Below are 15,860 nucleotides of genomic sequence, written 5' to 3' on the forward strand. Positions count from 1 at the left end.
TCCTAAATAGATACTTAACGTGCTGGTCAGTTTTGCTAGTTATTTGAACTCTAGTGTTCTTAGTCAAACGTGGATCACAGAAAGAGGAAAAAAGAAACCCACTTTTGTGTTTTGATTCATTTTCTGAGAAGACTGCACTATGATTTCTAGCATTAAGCATCTTACATATTTTCATTGATTTTTCCTTTTAATATATAGTGAAAATAAACACAAAATTCAAAACCTACCATAAAGCTAGAATAAAAGTGGGGTAAGAGAATGAGACAGCATCCACAGATTGTGTAACCCAGAAGAGTATTCTGTGGTGGGTGTCTCAATCTCTCCTGTTGGAGCTGTTCCACTTTGTATAAAATATGGTCATTGAGCCAGAGAGAGAGTGAAAATGGCTCCAAACCCCAGTGGCTCAGGCATTTACCCAAATTTATATCTCCACTTGAATGACTATTACATTGTGTATAAATAATGTAATAATGTATTTTTCTCCCTAATGGGTGAGACTGAGAGCAACCCATCCCAGAATAGCTCAGGGCACTCACCTGAAAGGGGAGAGAGCTGGGTTCAAGTTCTTGGTCCACATCAGGCAGAGGAAGGATTTGAACCCAGGTCTCCTAGCACCTGCGTGAGTGCTTTAACCACATTAAACATTTTAAACGTTATAAGGGGGGAGGACTACAACTGCCACCACCTTCTGTGGCCCAAGCTGGTGAGCAGAACTACTGGAGGATCCCATTAGGGCTAAGGTGTGAACTGGACATCTGGGTGTTGGGATGTAGGTAGCTGTGTGCATGCCCCACGGCAGAAATTTAGGCACCATGGGGCATTACTAGCTGAAATTTAGGTGCTATGGGACCTTTAGGTGCCTACAGGGTTAGAGAGAAGCTGAGCTGGGTTTTTTAGGACCCAAATGTTGGACTTAGATGCCTAAAGTGGCAGTTAGGTATCTAAATCCTTTTGTTGCTGTAGCACCCAGAATCTTAAAAGTATGAAGAGTCTAAACGTGTGATAAATGTGCATTTCTTATGTTGTCCTCTGCACCTGGGACAGCCGTTCTACCTGTGCATCAAGAAATCACCCTTTATTCCTTCACAGTCAATTGATGCCAGTGACATCTAAAAATGGGTAGGAAACACTGGTGATGTCAGAATCAGTTTAAAACCTGCTTCGGTATTTCTAAGTAGCCTTCCATCACTAATCTCCATCCCAACACTATTTGTTCCTTTTCTTCTGTCTTTTAATCATTGTATTGTAATGTCCTACTCTGTCATGATTCTGCAGACACTTACACATGTGCTTAACTTCACTATCATGAATGGTTCTATTGAGTTCAGGGGGACTAATCACAGTAGTAAAATTAAGCACATCTGTAAATCTTTGCCAGATTGGCACCCTAGACACCTTGCCTTCCTATACTGGTGGTTTACAAATAAGCCTTCCATGACTGCAGATTGCATGGCACCCTGAGAATACTATGTACCCCCACATTAAACTAATGGAGTAGAATAAATGTTACTAACTGGGTAATCTGGAGAAAATACACCTAGAAAAGGAAGCAGTTCAGTATGGAAAATAAATGAGATCATCATGATGATTTATGAATCTATTCTTAGAAACGGTCAATATTGTGGATCTTTAAAGTTATTTTCAATTTTTAAAAAAGCCAAATGATCTCCAAAATCTGTTTTCACAGCTCATTTGTTACCTAGTTACTGCTATATTGAGAGATAATGAGAATAATTATCTAACATGGAATATAGATTTTTCTGAACAATAATAAACTAAGCAGTCATGTTAAAAATAGTTCAATTCTCATTATGCGCTGGCTCTAATTTTTCACAGATTCATAGAGATTAAGGCCAGAAGGGAAATTAGATCATCTAATCTGATTTCTATCTCACAGGTCATTAAAATTCTCCCAGTTATCCCTGTGTTGAGCCCAATAACTTGTGTTTGACAAAAGCATCACTTGTATTTTGGCTAAAGTACATCTTCCAGAAAGGCATCTTGAACTGAACTGTCTTGAACTGAAGACATCAAGAGATGGAGAATCTACCATTTCCCTTGGTAGCTTGTTCCAATGGTTAATCACCTTCACTGTTGTTGTTGTTTTTTTTTTTTTAAGTCTTATTTCTAATTTGAATTTATCTGGCTTCAGCTGCCAGCCATTGGTTCTTGTTAAGCCTTTCTCCCCTATATTAAAGAGCCCTTTAGTACCCAGTATTTTTTCCCCATGAAAGTATTTGTCCACTGTAATCAAGTCACCTCTCAATCTGCCTTTTGATAAATTTAACAGGCTGAGCTCTTTAAGTGTCTCACTGTAAGACATTTTCTCCAGCCCTTGAATCATATCTGTGGGTCTTTTCTGCACTCTCTCTTATTTTTCAACATCCTTTTAAAACTGCGGACACCAGAACTGTATGAAGTATTCCAGTATTGGTCTCATGGATGCCGTATGCAGAGGTTAAATCACCCTCATACTGTTACTGACTGCTCTCCTGTTTATCGCGTTAGCCCTTATTGCCACAGCATCTCTCTGAGTTGCTTGTCAACTATGACCTCTAATTCCTTTTCACAGTCACTGCTTTCCAGGATACAGTCCCCCATTCTTCAGGCATGGCCTGCATTCCTTGTTCCTAGATAAACAGCGCAGCATTTGGCTGAATTAAAACACTTTTTGTTTGAACAGGCCCAAGTTACCAAGCTGTCCAGATCTCTCTGTATGACTTCCCTGACCTCAGTGAAATTTACTACTCTACCAATCTTCGTGTTGCCTACACATTTTATGAGCAGTGATTGATGAAAATGTTGAATAGCATAAGGCCTAGTACCAGTCTATGTGGAACTCCATTATAAACAGCCCCACTGAATGATGATTCCCTATTGACAACTATGTTTTGAGATCTGTCAGTTAGCCATTTCTTAATCTATTTAATATCTGCTTTCTTGATATAGTGCTAATTTTGTAATCAGAATGTTATCTGGTATTAAGTCAAAAGCCTTACAAGAGTTTAGGAATACAACATCTATGCAGTTACCTGTATCAACCAAACTTGTAATTTCATCAAAGAATGAAATAAGGTTTATTTGACAAGACCTATTTTTCAATAAAACCATGTTGGCTGGCATTATTTCTATTCCTATCCTTTAATTCTTTATCAATTGAATCTCGTATCAAGTTTTCCATTATTTTGTCTGGGATTGATGTCAGGCTAACTGGTTTATATTCGTGTCATCCCACTTGCCCTTTTTGAATATATTAACACTCTTTCAGCCTTCTGGAATTTCCTCACTATTCCAAGATTTATTAAAAATTAATACCAGTGGGCCAGAGATCTCCTTGGTCAATTCTGTTAGGACTCTTGGCTATAAGTTATTCAAGTTTGGACACTTTACAAAGTTTATCCCTAGTAGATTGTTTAACATTCTCTTTAGCTTCTAGTGGATTGAAAAGTACTTCTTCATCCTCATGTGATGTAAGTACATCATCCTTCTTTCCAAACACAGAACAGAAATATTTATTGAACACTTCTGCTTTTTCCCCTGCATCATTAACAATTTTACAATCTCCATCTAGTAAGGGTCTATATTATTGCTATGATTTCTTTTGTTCCTAAAACCTTTTACAATCTCCTTGTTGTTCTTAGCCCTGCCAGCCATGGATTTTTCTCTATTGTCTTTAGGTTTCCTAATCAATGTTCTACACTTCATAATGTCTAATTTATATTGATTGCCATTTCCCCTTCTCTTCTATTGGTTATATATTGCTTCTTTATTTCCAATTGCTGCTTTCCTGAATTGGGGCCAGTGGACCTAATCCTGCAAGCCTCGGCTTGTGTAACTCTGACATAATGGAGCTTCAGTGTGCAGTCTGCTTTTGAGCCCCGGATTGAGCCCAACATATAAAGTATGAAAAATATATGCTTTTGCAGTAGCCTATAAAACAGTGATGTTCCTCTAAAGATTTGTTAGGCATCTCTGTATGTTAAATACACCTCTACCTCGATATAATGCTGTTCTTGGGAGCCAAAAAATCTTACCGCGTTATAGGTTAAACCGCGTTATATCGAACTTGCTTTGATCCACCAGAGTGTGCAGCCCCGCCTCCCCAGAGCACTGCTTCACCGCGTTATATCCGAATTTGTGTTATATCAGGTCGTGTTATATTGGGGTAGAGTTGTACATAAAACCCTTGATTCTACCATATTAAAGTTTATAGAAGGAATTTCTGAAACTCACATTTAACTAGAAATAATTGTGATGTAAAGAATATAGTTTCCAGATGCCACAAGTTTAGATTATGGCACACATTTTAGTTGTATTTGTAAATAAAACACAGGAACATACTAAATCAAACCATTAGTTGCTGTAGTTTGGTATCCTGTCTCTTGACACTGGCCCATTAGCAAATGGAAGGGGCAAGGCGCTCTATCATGGAATAATCTGGGCATAAGGGAAATTTCTTCCTAACTTTATTTAGTTAGTGATTCGCATATGCCCTGAAGCAAAGGGCTAATAGTCTGTCTAATGTAACTGTAATGCGGTTACTCTTATTATTCATGTAAATGTACAATCCTTTTGGAGTCTTACTGTATTCTTGGCCACTGATATCCTATAGCAGTGAGTTCCTTTTATAAAAAAAGTACTTTTTTATCAATTTTAACTTCCTTTGCTATTAGTTTAATTGACCGTCATCTTGTTCTAATGTTATGAGAGAAGAAATATGGGAGTGTCTGGTTTACCTTTTCTGTACCAGTCACTGTGTTTTATATTGAAGTCGATAGAGATACATTAAATTATGACAATAAAGAACTTGCTCCAGAATGTCGAACTCATCTCTGTTTCCAATTCAGTCCTGTTTAGTGGCAGTGATGAGAATGACTAGCCAGAGTTCAAAAGGAAATGCTTCATTTCTCTTCTAGCCCTAGTGCTTCATTCAATAATAATTTAAAAGCATCTGGGCTGCTTTGAGCTTTACTTCAAAATGTAAATTGGGAGCATCTAAACAGCATCTAAATTTAGTTTTAAGTAGAAGTTCAAATATAAAGCAGCCTGTCTTTTCTGTGGTATTTACTTTAAAAATATGTGAGATGGGAGTGTTGGTATAATTTATGCTTTGGTGAGAGACAATAGTCAAATATATGAGATCTGTTAGTGAGTCTGAAAGAAATCAGGTTGATCTATAATTCATATGAGGGATTTACTTGACTCCTGCACAGTAGTTCAAACAAGGCCTATTAGCCAGTGACGTAGCTGGGGATATGGGAATCAAGGTGATAATTTGTCACACTTTGTTTGGCAGTGTCTTAATATTAGCAATGTTTGTTCATATCCATTTATAAATGCTATGTAGTACAGAATCATAAATTACTATTGGGTGAAAATTATATTTTGTTTATATTTCCTCAATTCATGAGGCTACAAATGGACCACAACTGCCCTTTGGTCCCACTCATAAAACATGGAGTGTTGACGTAGCAGAAATTACTTCATGTGAACATTTTATTTAGAAGTTTAATGAGAGAACTGAGGATTATGGGAAAAATGTATCTCTGGCCTAATGGAAAGCACACATGGGCCAAATATATCCTAATTTAGCACCATTGAAGACAAATATTTTTATTAATCAACCTCACCGGAGTTACACCAGGGATAAATTTGATCCATTGTGTTTATCAAAGGCGTCTAAGATGTGTTTGAATTTGAAAATCCTTTTCCTTTAAAGGACACCAATAACTTAACTAGGGCGTATGTTTTCAACCTGCCAAAATGACTTGCTTATTTCTGTAAGCTAACCTATAATTGGGTTCCTGCAGCCTTCCTGCTTCACATATGGTACTTATGAGTCAATTAAAGTGCCCTAACAAGCAATTACTGGTTTATTGTTTAATTTATTTTAGCGGCTCATGCTGTTCTGCTCGAAAGTTGCATATATATAAGTCAGCATGTAGCACAAATCATATTGTTGCCTGTGACTGAAGTCTGAAAACAAGGCTTTGGGAGATCAAATAAATCAATTCATGTTTTGGATGATAATTCAAATAAAATTAAAGAAAAAGTCATGTATTTGTGGTATGACATGCACTGACAGTGGCTTTTGAAAATATGAAGCATTACATGAAAATTAGTTATCTACTATGATTGTGTGAATTCCAGCAGACTCTGCTTAAATCAAACCACTTGGACAAAATCTGATTTCTAGATACAAATGGAGTTTACTGGGGCCAATTTTTCAGAAGTGGCCTTTCGTTTTGCATTCCCAAAATAGTGAGTGCCTTTTGTGTGCCCCCATTACTTCATTCACCTCGTCCCACAGGTAAGGCTACTGAGTTCATGCATGCCAGATTAGTATCTGCATGTTCAGTATTGGTATGTACAAATTTCAGGAACAGTTTTAAATTAGCTGAAGATTTGGCCTTTAAGGGTGGTATTTAAACATTATTTAAACTGGATAAACAAAAACTCTCTGGGAGTCTGTAAAGGGGGAAGGAATTTATAGAAGGGTTGGGAAGTGTTCATCCACATATAATTTCTTGGGTGGTCTAAATAATATCATCCAAAAATTATACTTGGATGGACACTTCCCTACCCTTCTGCAACTTCTTTCCCCCCTTATGGGTTCCCAGACAATCTTTGTCTTTCCACCATAGAACCCCTCCTGACCATTCTCTTTCCATGATGTGTAGACATAAAGGTGCCTAAAGCACAGAAAGGGAGCAGAGTCCACATCCTAAATTGTTAAACTAAAAGAAGAATGGGATGACATAATCTTTTACTTGCTCCCCATTGCCCTGAGTATCAGTTTAAAATGTCTTGATCTCGCTTTATTCACCATGCTTTGATCTGCATTTGGAAGTGTTGTTTTTTTTTTATCTTGGAGGACATCAGTAACTTAACTAGGGAAGATGTTTGCAATGTGCAAAAATGAGTTGCATATTTCCATAAGTTACCTTATAATTGGATTCTGCAGCCATGCTGAGTTTATTTCCTGTTGTTTTCTCCACTCTGCAAATAACATCAGCCTTAACACTCTATTCCTTTTCTTTTGCCTCTCACCCCTCCATGGCCTATTTCTAAGCGCTCTCCTATGGCTGGGCCACTTTGCTTGTTCCCTTTCACTTCTTGTCTCACTCTTGTCTCCGGGTTTTTTCTGTTCTGTTCCCTATGCATGGAACGACATCACTCTTCTTGTGCTCCAAGTGTCCCTGTCTCCTTCTCCAAGTCTCTGTTAAAAGCCCATTTTTTTCACCCAGCTTTTTCTTGTGCTATGTATTCCTCCTCTCCTGTGCCATTTGTCTCTCTTTAAAATATTTCACTTATTAGATATGCATGCTGTATAATATGATTTGCATTATTATTTATTCTACTACCTTATTTTCCTTTGCCCACACTTTACCTTTATCACCAAGTTCTCTGAGCTCCATGTTCTATGTCTAATATAGGCCCTGATCTCGTGCACACTTAGGGCTTGTCTATACTTACCGCGCTGGTTCGGCGGCAGGCAATCGAACTTCTGGGTTCGATTTATCGCGTCTAGTCTGGACGCGATAAATCGAACTCAGAAGTGCTCCCCGTCGACTCCGGTAATCCTGCTCGCCGAGAGGAGTACGCGGAGTCGACGGGGGAGCCTGCCTGCCGGGTCTGGACGGCGGTAAGTTCGAACTAAGGTACGTCGACTTCAGCTACGTTATTCACGTAGCTGAAGTTGCGTACCTTAGTTCGATTTGGGGGTTTAGTGTAGACCAAGCCTTAGATACATGCTTAAAGTTAAGCATGTGAATGGTCACATTTAGCTCAGTGGACTAATCGCGTACTTAAAATTAAGCATATGTGTACATGTTTGTAGGATCAGGGAGTTAGACTACAAGAGCATTCGGACATAGAATGCCTATTTTAAAATCTGTCTCTATTTGGAAATCATGTCAGTGTTAATATAATTAATTGTGACATTTTGTCATATAATAATAAATATTGCTGCATGTTTTTAAATTATGCAATTGTAAATGCTGGAGCATAGTTCCTGTAGCATATAGCATATTGTTCATCTCCTGGAGATGCTAGCAGTCATAACACTCCTAAAGAGAAATTTTAAATATTTACTTTGCCTCAATTATACTTAAGATGGGACATTATCGCAACTTTATGTAAGTAATTTTGGTGCCCTTGATGAAGATGGGCTGTACAAACCTTAGGCATTAAAGTCTATTACTTGTTTAACCTTCCCAGCAGAGGACAATTACCATGCCTTATCATAGAGGAAAGCAACCTCTGCCCCTTTGCTTTCACAATTGAGAATGGGAATCTCTCAGTATCGTTTTCGACTGCTAGTGTTGAGAGATGGTAAGGGTCAAAAAGATTGAAAGTGAAAGGCAAGGATCAGCAATTTGGAGGTAGTTATTAATATGCTGATTTACTGTCACTTGAGTCTAAAGAGACTTCAGCAACTCTCGATATTTCTACATGCTCTTTAAAATACTGAATTTTCTTGAGAAATCTAATTACATTTTAATAAATTCTTTTCTTCTCTAATTTTTTCCAGGTCACCTCCTACTCCCATAAATATTTGTATTTCTTTTTTTTTTAATCCTATGACTTCATTCTGGCATAGCTTTCCTATGTATCTTCAATGACCAGTTGATATAAGAAAACAATTAATTACCTTTCCTTTTCTCTGGTGCACTAAGCTATATTAGGTGATAGAAGAAAATAATTATGCATAGTCACTAAAGTATGGATTAATTTGGAATCTCCATAAAATAATAGAGCAAATCTTTAAAACTGAGACATAATAAAATCTAAATTAGATAATGTTATGCTTTACAGCTTTACGGCATAGTATGTGGTTTTACATGAAGTCAGAGCACTTGTCTTAACTAGGCTCCTGGGGCCAAATTGTGGTGTAACTGACAACAGAGCTGGTCCTTAAAGAGAGGTTATCTAGTGTCTAGGCAAGGGTCTTCTGGGTTTTGCTCCTGATTCTGCCCCTGATTGATTGCCTTAGTCAAGTCACAACCTGTCCCGGCCTTGGTTAACTTATATGTAGTGTGTATTTCATAATCTTGGGGGTATTATGAGAATTAATTATTATTGAAGCTTTTAGATCCTATAATGAAAGACACTATAAAAGTGCAAGCTGTTATGATTTGTTGTGATTTGTCATCAATAGACTGAATCTCTGTCCAGACCTCTTATACTGCCCCTGTAACTTAGTGTGTGGCCAGCACACAGACATTAATACGTGTATCTTCCCAAAACAACTGTGAAGTAGGGTAGCGTCATCGTCCTCATGGTGGCATTTAAAGATTGTGACTCTCCCAAGGTCACACAGGATTTGTATCCAGTTCTTCTGAGTCTGACTGCTGCATCATAACCACAAAACTGTCCTTCCTGCCACTGGCTATTTAAATATCAGCCATTCATGTCATCTGTCCAGAAATTATTAGCATTTCAGGATCAGAATAATATTAACATTCATCTTCTAGACAGAGCAGTTGAGAAAAACATTTTTTTAAACGGCTATCAGTTTTCTTATTTAAAAAAAATCATTTTCCAGAAAAAGGTCGCAGTCTATGTACAATAAGCTCTTAACACTGCTATCCTTAGAATGAAATGGCAAAGCATATTGAGCCACATTCACCCCGATCCAACCAGATTGATGTCCGTGAAGTTATATTATGAATGAATTTGGCCCATTGTTTATGATTGGAGACTCTAAATGGTGTGCCTGCTTTGAACTATTAAGCACAATATTTCCACAAGGAACAATTCACTTTCCCTTTCTTTTTGTGTGAAATATCCTCCGTGACTCTAAGTTGATAGCTAAGGGCTCAGATCATCAGTCTCTGATATCTACAGTTCTGGCACCAGAGCCTCCATGAGTTTATGGAGTTTGGCTGCTACAGAGCTTTTTATCTTTTATTCGGCAGAGTTCAGACTTAGCCTTTAGCTACCCTTGGCCCCCATTCCCAAACAACATCATTACATGATGACATCTCTCTCTCTTGTGCTGGCTTAGATGATGTGACCTACATGTCATTCACTAATGACTGAAACTTTTATATGCCCAACTGAATCTAGCAATATCCCCAGATGGCAGAGAACTATTTGGAGCTGACTGGTACTCACATAGCTAAAGGCCTTTAAATAGAATTGTGTCTCCAGATTCTGGCAGTCAGGACTCATCTAAGAGGCATTTCCAGGCTCTGCATTAAGCATTATCATTATAGTATTGCCAGATTTTAAGAATAAGAGGCCCAGCTCATTTCCGAACATGGAAAACCCACACAAGGGACTGGAATTTCTGTGAGGTTCCCCTTACAGAGCTGCCACCTGATTGTTCCATGGGGGCTGAGGAATGGGGTTGGCCATTCCTTGCGGAACAGGGGGTGGATTCAGCCCCCATGGCTTGCAGATCTCTCAGATCTGTCCATGCATTCACAATGTGTCTCCAAAATGCCTCTTCTCACTAGCATCACAACCCAAGGAGGGTGGATCTAAGGCATGGAAAATTGCATGCAAAACTAAATACAAAATACAGCCCCAGTCTGAATTAAGCTTGCTATTGATTCTTCATTGCTTTTCAGGGTAAAGAGGCATATGTGTGTGTGACGCTTTAAGCGAGCCATTTCCCACGTCCCTAAGGCTTTCCGTTCCACCTGAACTGGTGGAGACTTCATCAGGAGGACTGTGGATTAGTACCACAGAGGTGGAATTCCCCACGTCCACAGAAGCAGGGCCAAATGGATGAGCCCCTCTGGGCAAGGATCCTAGAGAGACCACCTGCCCCGAGATGACCTATCTGCATTCTTACCCTCACCTATGACAAGCGCAGTTTAGGCATAATAGGAGAATGGGAACTCATACAGAAGCAGAAATATGCAAAGACACACTTTTGCCATTGCTCTAAGCATCACACTGTAGTCAAATGTCCAGGCAAGCTCTGAATTGGGTTCAGATTGAAGTAAAATAAAATGTAAAATTTCTTCAGTAGCAACGTAGTGTTTTAAATTTGAATCTGTAACAGTAAATCAGCATTAGTGGTGCATTGGAGAACAGAAGGGGAAGAAGTGGCATTATAATGAAATCTTCAACTCTCTGACTCTCTGTACAAGGTCCACAAAGAATAGGCTGAAAAATGATACCATTGGACAGCAGACTGTCTCCTCAATTAGCAGACAATTTGAGGCCAACAGCCCTTTGTCTTTTGGCAGGTTTAAGAACTGCAAACTGTTGAAGTTAGAGTTAACCTTGACATAAGATGCAACTTCTTAGCTGTGAGGATAATTAAAGATTGGAACAGCTTACCAGGGCAGGTGGTGGATTCACCATTGCTTGGCATCTTTAAAACAAGGTTAAATCTCTTGTTAAAAGATCCGCTTTAATCCAGCTTCTGGGAGAAATTCACCAGCCTGTGTATGCGGCAGGTCAGGCTGGATGGTCATACTGGTTCCTTCTGGCCTTGGAATCTGATTCTCCCTCTTTATCCCCTTTCTTCATGGCCGTGGGGAGAACAGGATTACCTCAACATGCTCATAACACTTGGAGCTCTGAATTAAACCTGATTGTAATAAATCTCATGCTTCAGGACTTCAGCCTGCAGGGGACAGTGTGACAGTCTCCCTAAGGGGAGAACAGAAGGTTTAGACCCCCCACAATAAGCAGTTAAACCAACTGTTTGCACATTGTGTTATTTGACTGTAGGAGCTATTGTGAAAGCTTGTAATGCACTGAATTTAATAGTCATTATGAGAGAGAGACACACACACAGTGTTTATGGTTATGAAGGTATATCTATGTATATAAAGAATACTGTAATTGTCATGCGACTTCAGCTTCGCTTCACAACAGGGCAGTGAAGCAACCAGGTAAGGAGGGGCTACCTCCTCAACCAGAGGAGACTCGTTTCAAGCGCCTTGCCATTGTCCAGCCCAGGAAAGAACAATGAGAAACTATCAAAGCAAAGGAGAAAAGCTTGAAACTGAAAAGAAAACCCCAGTCTTTGGAAACAAAGAGAGGAAGGAGTTTTCCCTTCTTTGAATAACTACAGTGACTGAAGGAAAACAAAACTGCAAATCCTTTTAAATGGAAAGGAGCATTCAGAACTGGGGGACAGTCTTGAGGCAGGAGGCTGTCCATGAATACTGGATCCCTCCTGTAGCTAGATGGTATGCTGGGAAACTCTTTTAAGGCAGTAGGTAACTCTTATTATTCCTTTTCTAATTAGAAATGTATTTTCTAATATGAAAGGATAAAGGCTGAGGTTGCACCTTTGTTTCTTTTCTGCAAAACTTGTGTATGTTTGCTTCCCCTTTACTATTTCATATTAGAATCTGTGGTTTTACTATTAAATCAACTTTTTGTGTATTTTCATTTCAAGCAGGTCTGTGGTGTGCAAACTCTGTGGAGTGTGTGTGCCAAAGTGAGCTGATGAGTAGAGGGCTGGTTTCACATCTTGGGTCGGGGAGTGGTGGTGACTAACGAGAGTGGTGTCCAAGAGGCTGGTAATTAAGAACTCAGGGAGGAAGTATTTGGGGATACTCAGGACTGGAAGGGCTGTTGGTGTTACCCTGCAAAGAGTAAATGGGCTGGTGAAAGCCAGCGTGCAAGATTATGCTGGTGTGCTGCCTACTAGTGGCAGGGATCTGAGCCATGGCTGCACAACCCAAGGGCCCCAAAGCTTACAGGGTAGGCAGTGACAGAACCCCGTACTGGTCTGGGTGGACCCCAAAATGTCAGTCAGGAAGGAACATTTTCCCCCTAATGCATAATTGGCTAGATGTATTCTGTTTTTTCCCCCCTGCCTTCCTCTGAAGCATCAGAGATTGACCACAGCTGGAGACTGGACACTGGGCAAGGTAGATCAGGGCTCAGAGGTAGTACAGAAAATCCTCTTAAGGTGCCAGTCTGGTGCGTCTTGCTCTCATGCTCAGGGTCACAGTGATTTGGGGTTAAGGATGATTCCACCCACGCCCAGATCGGGGGTTTTCACTTTCCTCTGGAACATGGGGTGTGGTTCACTAGATAGGGTCATTTAATTTGGGCATATCTCACCTAATCAATTCCCTGCCATTGTGACACCTTGGTCTCTTCTGTTCTATGCCTGTAGCATATGGTTGAGTGTCCTGAGGACTGAAATGCTTAAGTGCAAGTAAAGTCTTTGGACTTGATATAGGGGTGTTAAGGAGAAATTTAATAGCCTGTGTGTATAGAAGGTCACACTAAATGATCTAATGGTCCCTTCTGACCTTAAACTCTATGAAACTCTGAAATTGACTGTAAGATAAGTAGTCATTCTTTTTGAGTACTGACAAGCACTTATCTATATCTTTGCCTTTTCAAATGCTGTCATGTACAACCAAAGGGTTATATTCTAATTTCTGAAGCAAGATGGATATCATGACTTATATCAAATTTCTGTTATGGGTTGTCCAGCTGTAGCAGCAAATAGTTTTTGGATGGTCCTATGCTATATAATTGGTTAGAATATTGCTCACAAAGTGCAAAACAATGGACTCTTTGAGAATATTGAACTTTCAGAATCTGATTTACATCATAAGCTTTTTGAAGCAAGGATATGTCTTTTACCATGTCTGTGAAGCACCTAGCTCACCTTTGAATGCAGTATGAATAATAACTAAATATAGATTTTCTTTATATTATTGGTATAGAAAAGCAAATCTTGCATATATAGGTAGCTGGTTTATTAGAATGAAGAAACTAAATGTATACAGCATTAACAAAGAGGTTTTTTTTTCTCTAGCTGTTGTATGCCTCTCAGACAATAACTATGCTGCAGATGTCACTGAATGCATGAAGTGGACAGAACCTATGCCTTCCCTGGTACAGGAGTGTCTAATTCCCTGCAAAGATGATTGCACATTCACCCCGTGGTCTAAATTTACAGCATGCTCTTCAGATTGTGAATCAACAAAAAGTAGAAGAAGATCACTCACAGGTACAATCATTCTTTTATATGTTATGATTTATGGACATGACTTGTGAACAATCTTTTTCCGATGTTGCTGAATTGACTTTGAACTTTTGTCAGATTACAAATAGAATATTGTTCATCTTTGAACAAATATTTGTCCATTATTCTATATAAAGGGCTCATGTGGTGTGTAGGTGTGAAGGCAGTGCAGGAATTGACCCAAACTAGTTCAACATGGGCTGCAGATGGATCAAAAGTGATACTTATTGTGACATGCTCAGGACTCAGAGCCCCATTGTGTTAGCATTTTGCCTTAGCAAGAGTGAAAGCTTTGCTGCTGCTAAGCTGTGTTTCAGTTCCCTGACATACCAGCCCATCTACCTTGCCCACAAACTCTTAAAGACGCTAAAGGTCAGTCTAAACGTTGCCCTGCAAATAACAAGCGGTGGAACCCCTGTTCCTGAGTTCCCCAGAGACATCTCCCTGCAGCGTCCAGATCCTCTCACTGGACGTTCTGAGAATGTCCAGTGAATCTTGCTGCCTCCAAAGAGACGGAGCACACATCAGCCTTTTAGGTTATCTGACAACTTACACTTAATTTTAATACACAGCACTGTGGTGGTTTTGTAATAAAACAAGAATCAGTTTACTAACAGAGAAAAGAGATTTAAGTGATACTAAGCAAGAATGAGACAGATGTCATTACAAATAACAAAAAACAAAACATATATTTTCTAGTGACTAAAACTTAATTTTAGTAAGTTACAACCTTTGCCTAAGCAATTTTCTTTCTTACATCAAGTTAGCAGCATCCCTAGCCCGCCACACTAGGGGATCCAACTTTCACAGGCTCAAAGAGCACTATACCCTATGCCACCAATGAGAAACTGCAGAACTGGAATTAATTTGCAAACTGGACACCATCAAATTAGGCCTGAATAAAGACTGGGAGTGGAGGGTCATTACACAAACTAAAAACTATTTCCCCATGCTAATTTTCCCCCTACTGTTACTCACACCTTCTTGTCAACTGTTTGAAATGGGCCATCCTGATTACCACTACAAAAGTGATTTTTCCTCTTACTAATAATAGCCCACTGTAATTGATTTGTCTTGTTAGAGTTGGTAAGGTAACCCCCATCTTTTCATGTTCTCTGTATATATGTATATATATGTATATATGTATATGTATAGATATCTTCCTACTTTATTTTCCATTCCATGCATCTGATGAAGTGGGTTTTAGCCCATGAAAGCTTATGCCCAAATAAATTTGTTAGTCTCTAAGGTGCCACAAGTACTCCTTGTTCTTTTTGCTGATACAGACTAACATGGCTACCATTCTGAAATATGTCACCACAGTGATGGATAACTAAAAGGTCTTCTTGCTCCCCTTATGATAGTCAAAGTCCACTGTCTCAGCCTCAAAAGCCAGGAAGGCTTCCTGGGGTGCAGATTCTGTCCTCCAGCATGATTGTTAAATGGTCATCTCCCCCATTTGTTTAGTTTTATGGCTTTGTTTACCTTATATGTAAATATACTTTAATTGTCCTCTACCTAGGCAAGCAGATCAGACAGGTAAATACACATTTCTTTGTCTTTAGCAGATTGGTTTCCTCTTCTAGTGCTCATCCCTACGTGTATTCTACACATGGAATGCATGCGCACCATACCCCCCAAGTCCAGAGATTCTTAACAGGCAGTGTCCATTGGCCCACACATGTGCAGTTGATCTCCTCATGTTCCAGAACAAGGGCTGATGCTCCTTCAGTTTCTTCTTACCACTGCATGGCCTGAGTCGGAGTCCTCAGCGTACACAGATTTCTCCAGCTTCTTTTATAGCCTGTAACTAGATATTGTCACTTGTTTTTATATTAGCATAGAGTTTTTATAGTATAGCTTTTTTTTCCCGCTTGCTGGGGAGTCCCTCCCTAAA

At 39.3% G+C, this 15,860-nt stretch overlaps 1 protein-coding gene across 2 annotated transcripts in view; it reads left to right on the forward strand.

Annotated features, from left to right (window-relative positions):
• Positions 1–15,860, forward strand: part of THSD7B (thrombospondin type 1 domain containing 7B) — a 626,924-nt gene that overhangs the window by 461,894 nt on the left and 149,170 nt on the right. For both annotated transcript variants that reach the window (XM_065561607.1, XM_065561605.1), the window contains exon 13: positions 13,754–13,948. In XM_065561607.1, coding sequence (XP_065417679.1) covers positions 13,754–13,948 — 195 coding nt within the window. The remainder of the gene's footprint in view (positions 1–13,753; positions 13,949–15,860) is intronic.

This window comes from Chrysemys picta, chromosome 11 (genome assembly GCF_011386835.1).
Source record: "Chrysemys picta bellii isolate R12L10 chromosome 11, ASM1138683v2, whole genome shotgun sequence".
NCBI classification, from domain to species: Eukaryota; Metazoa; Chordata; order Testudines; family Emydidae; genus Chrysemys; species Chrysemys picta.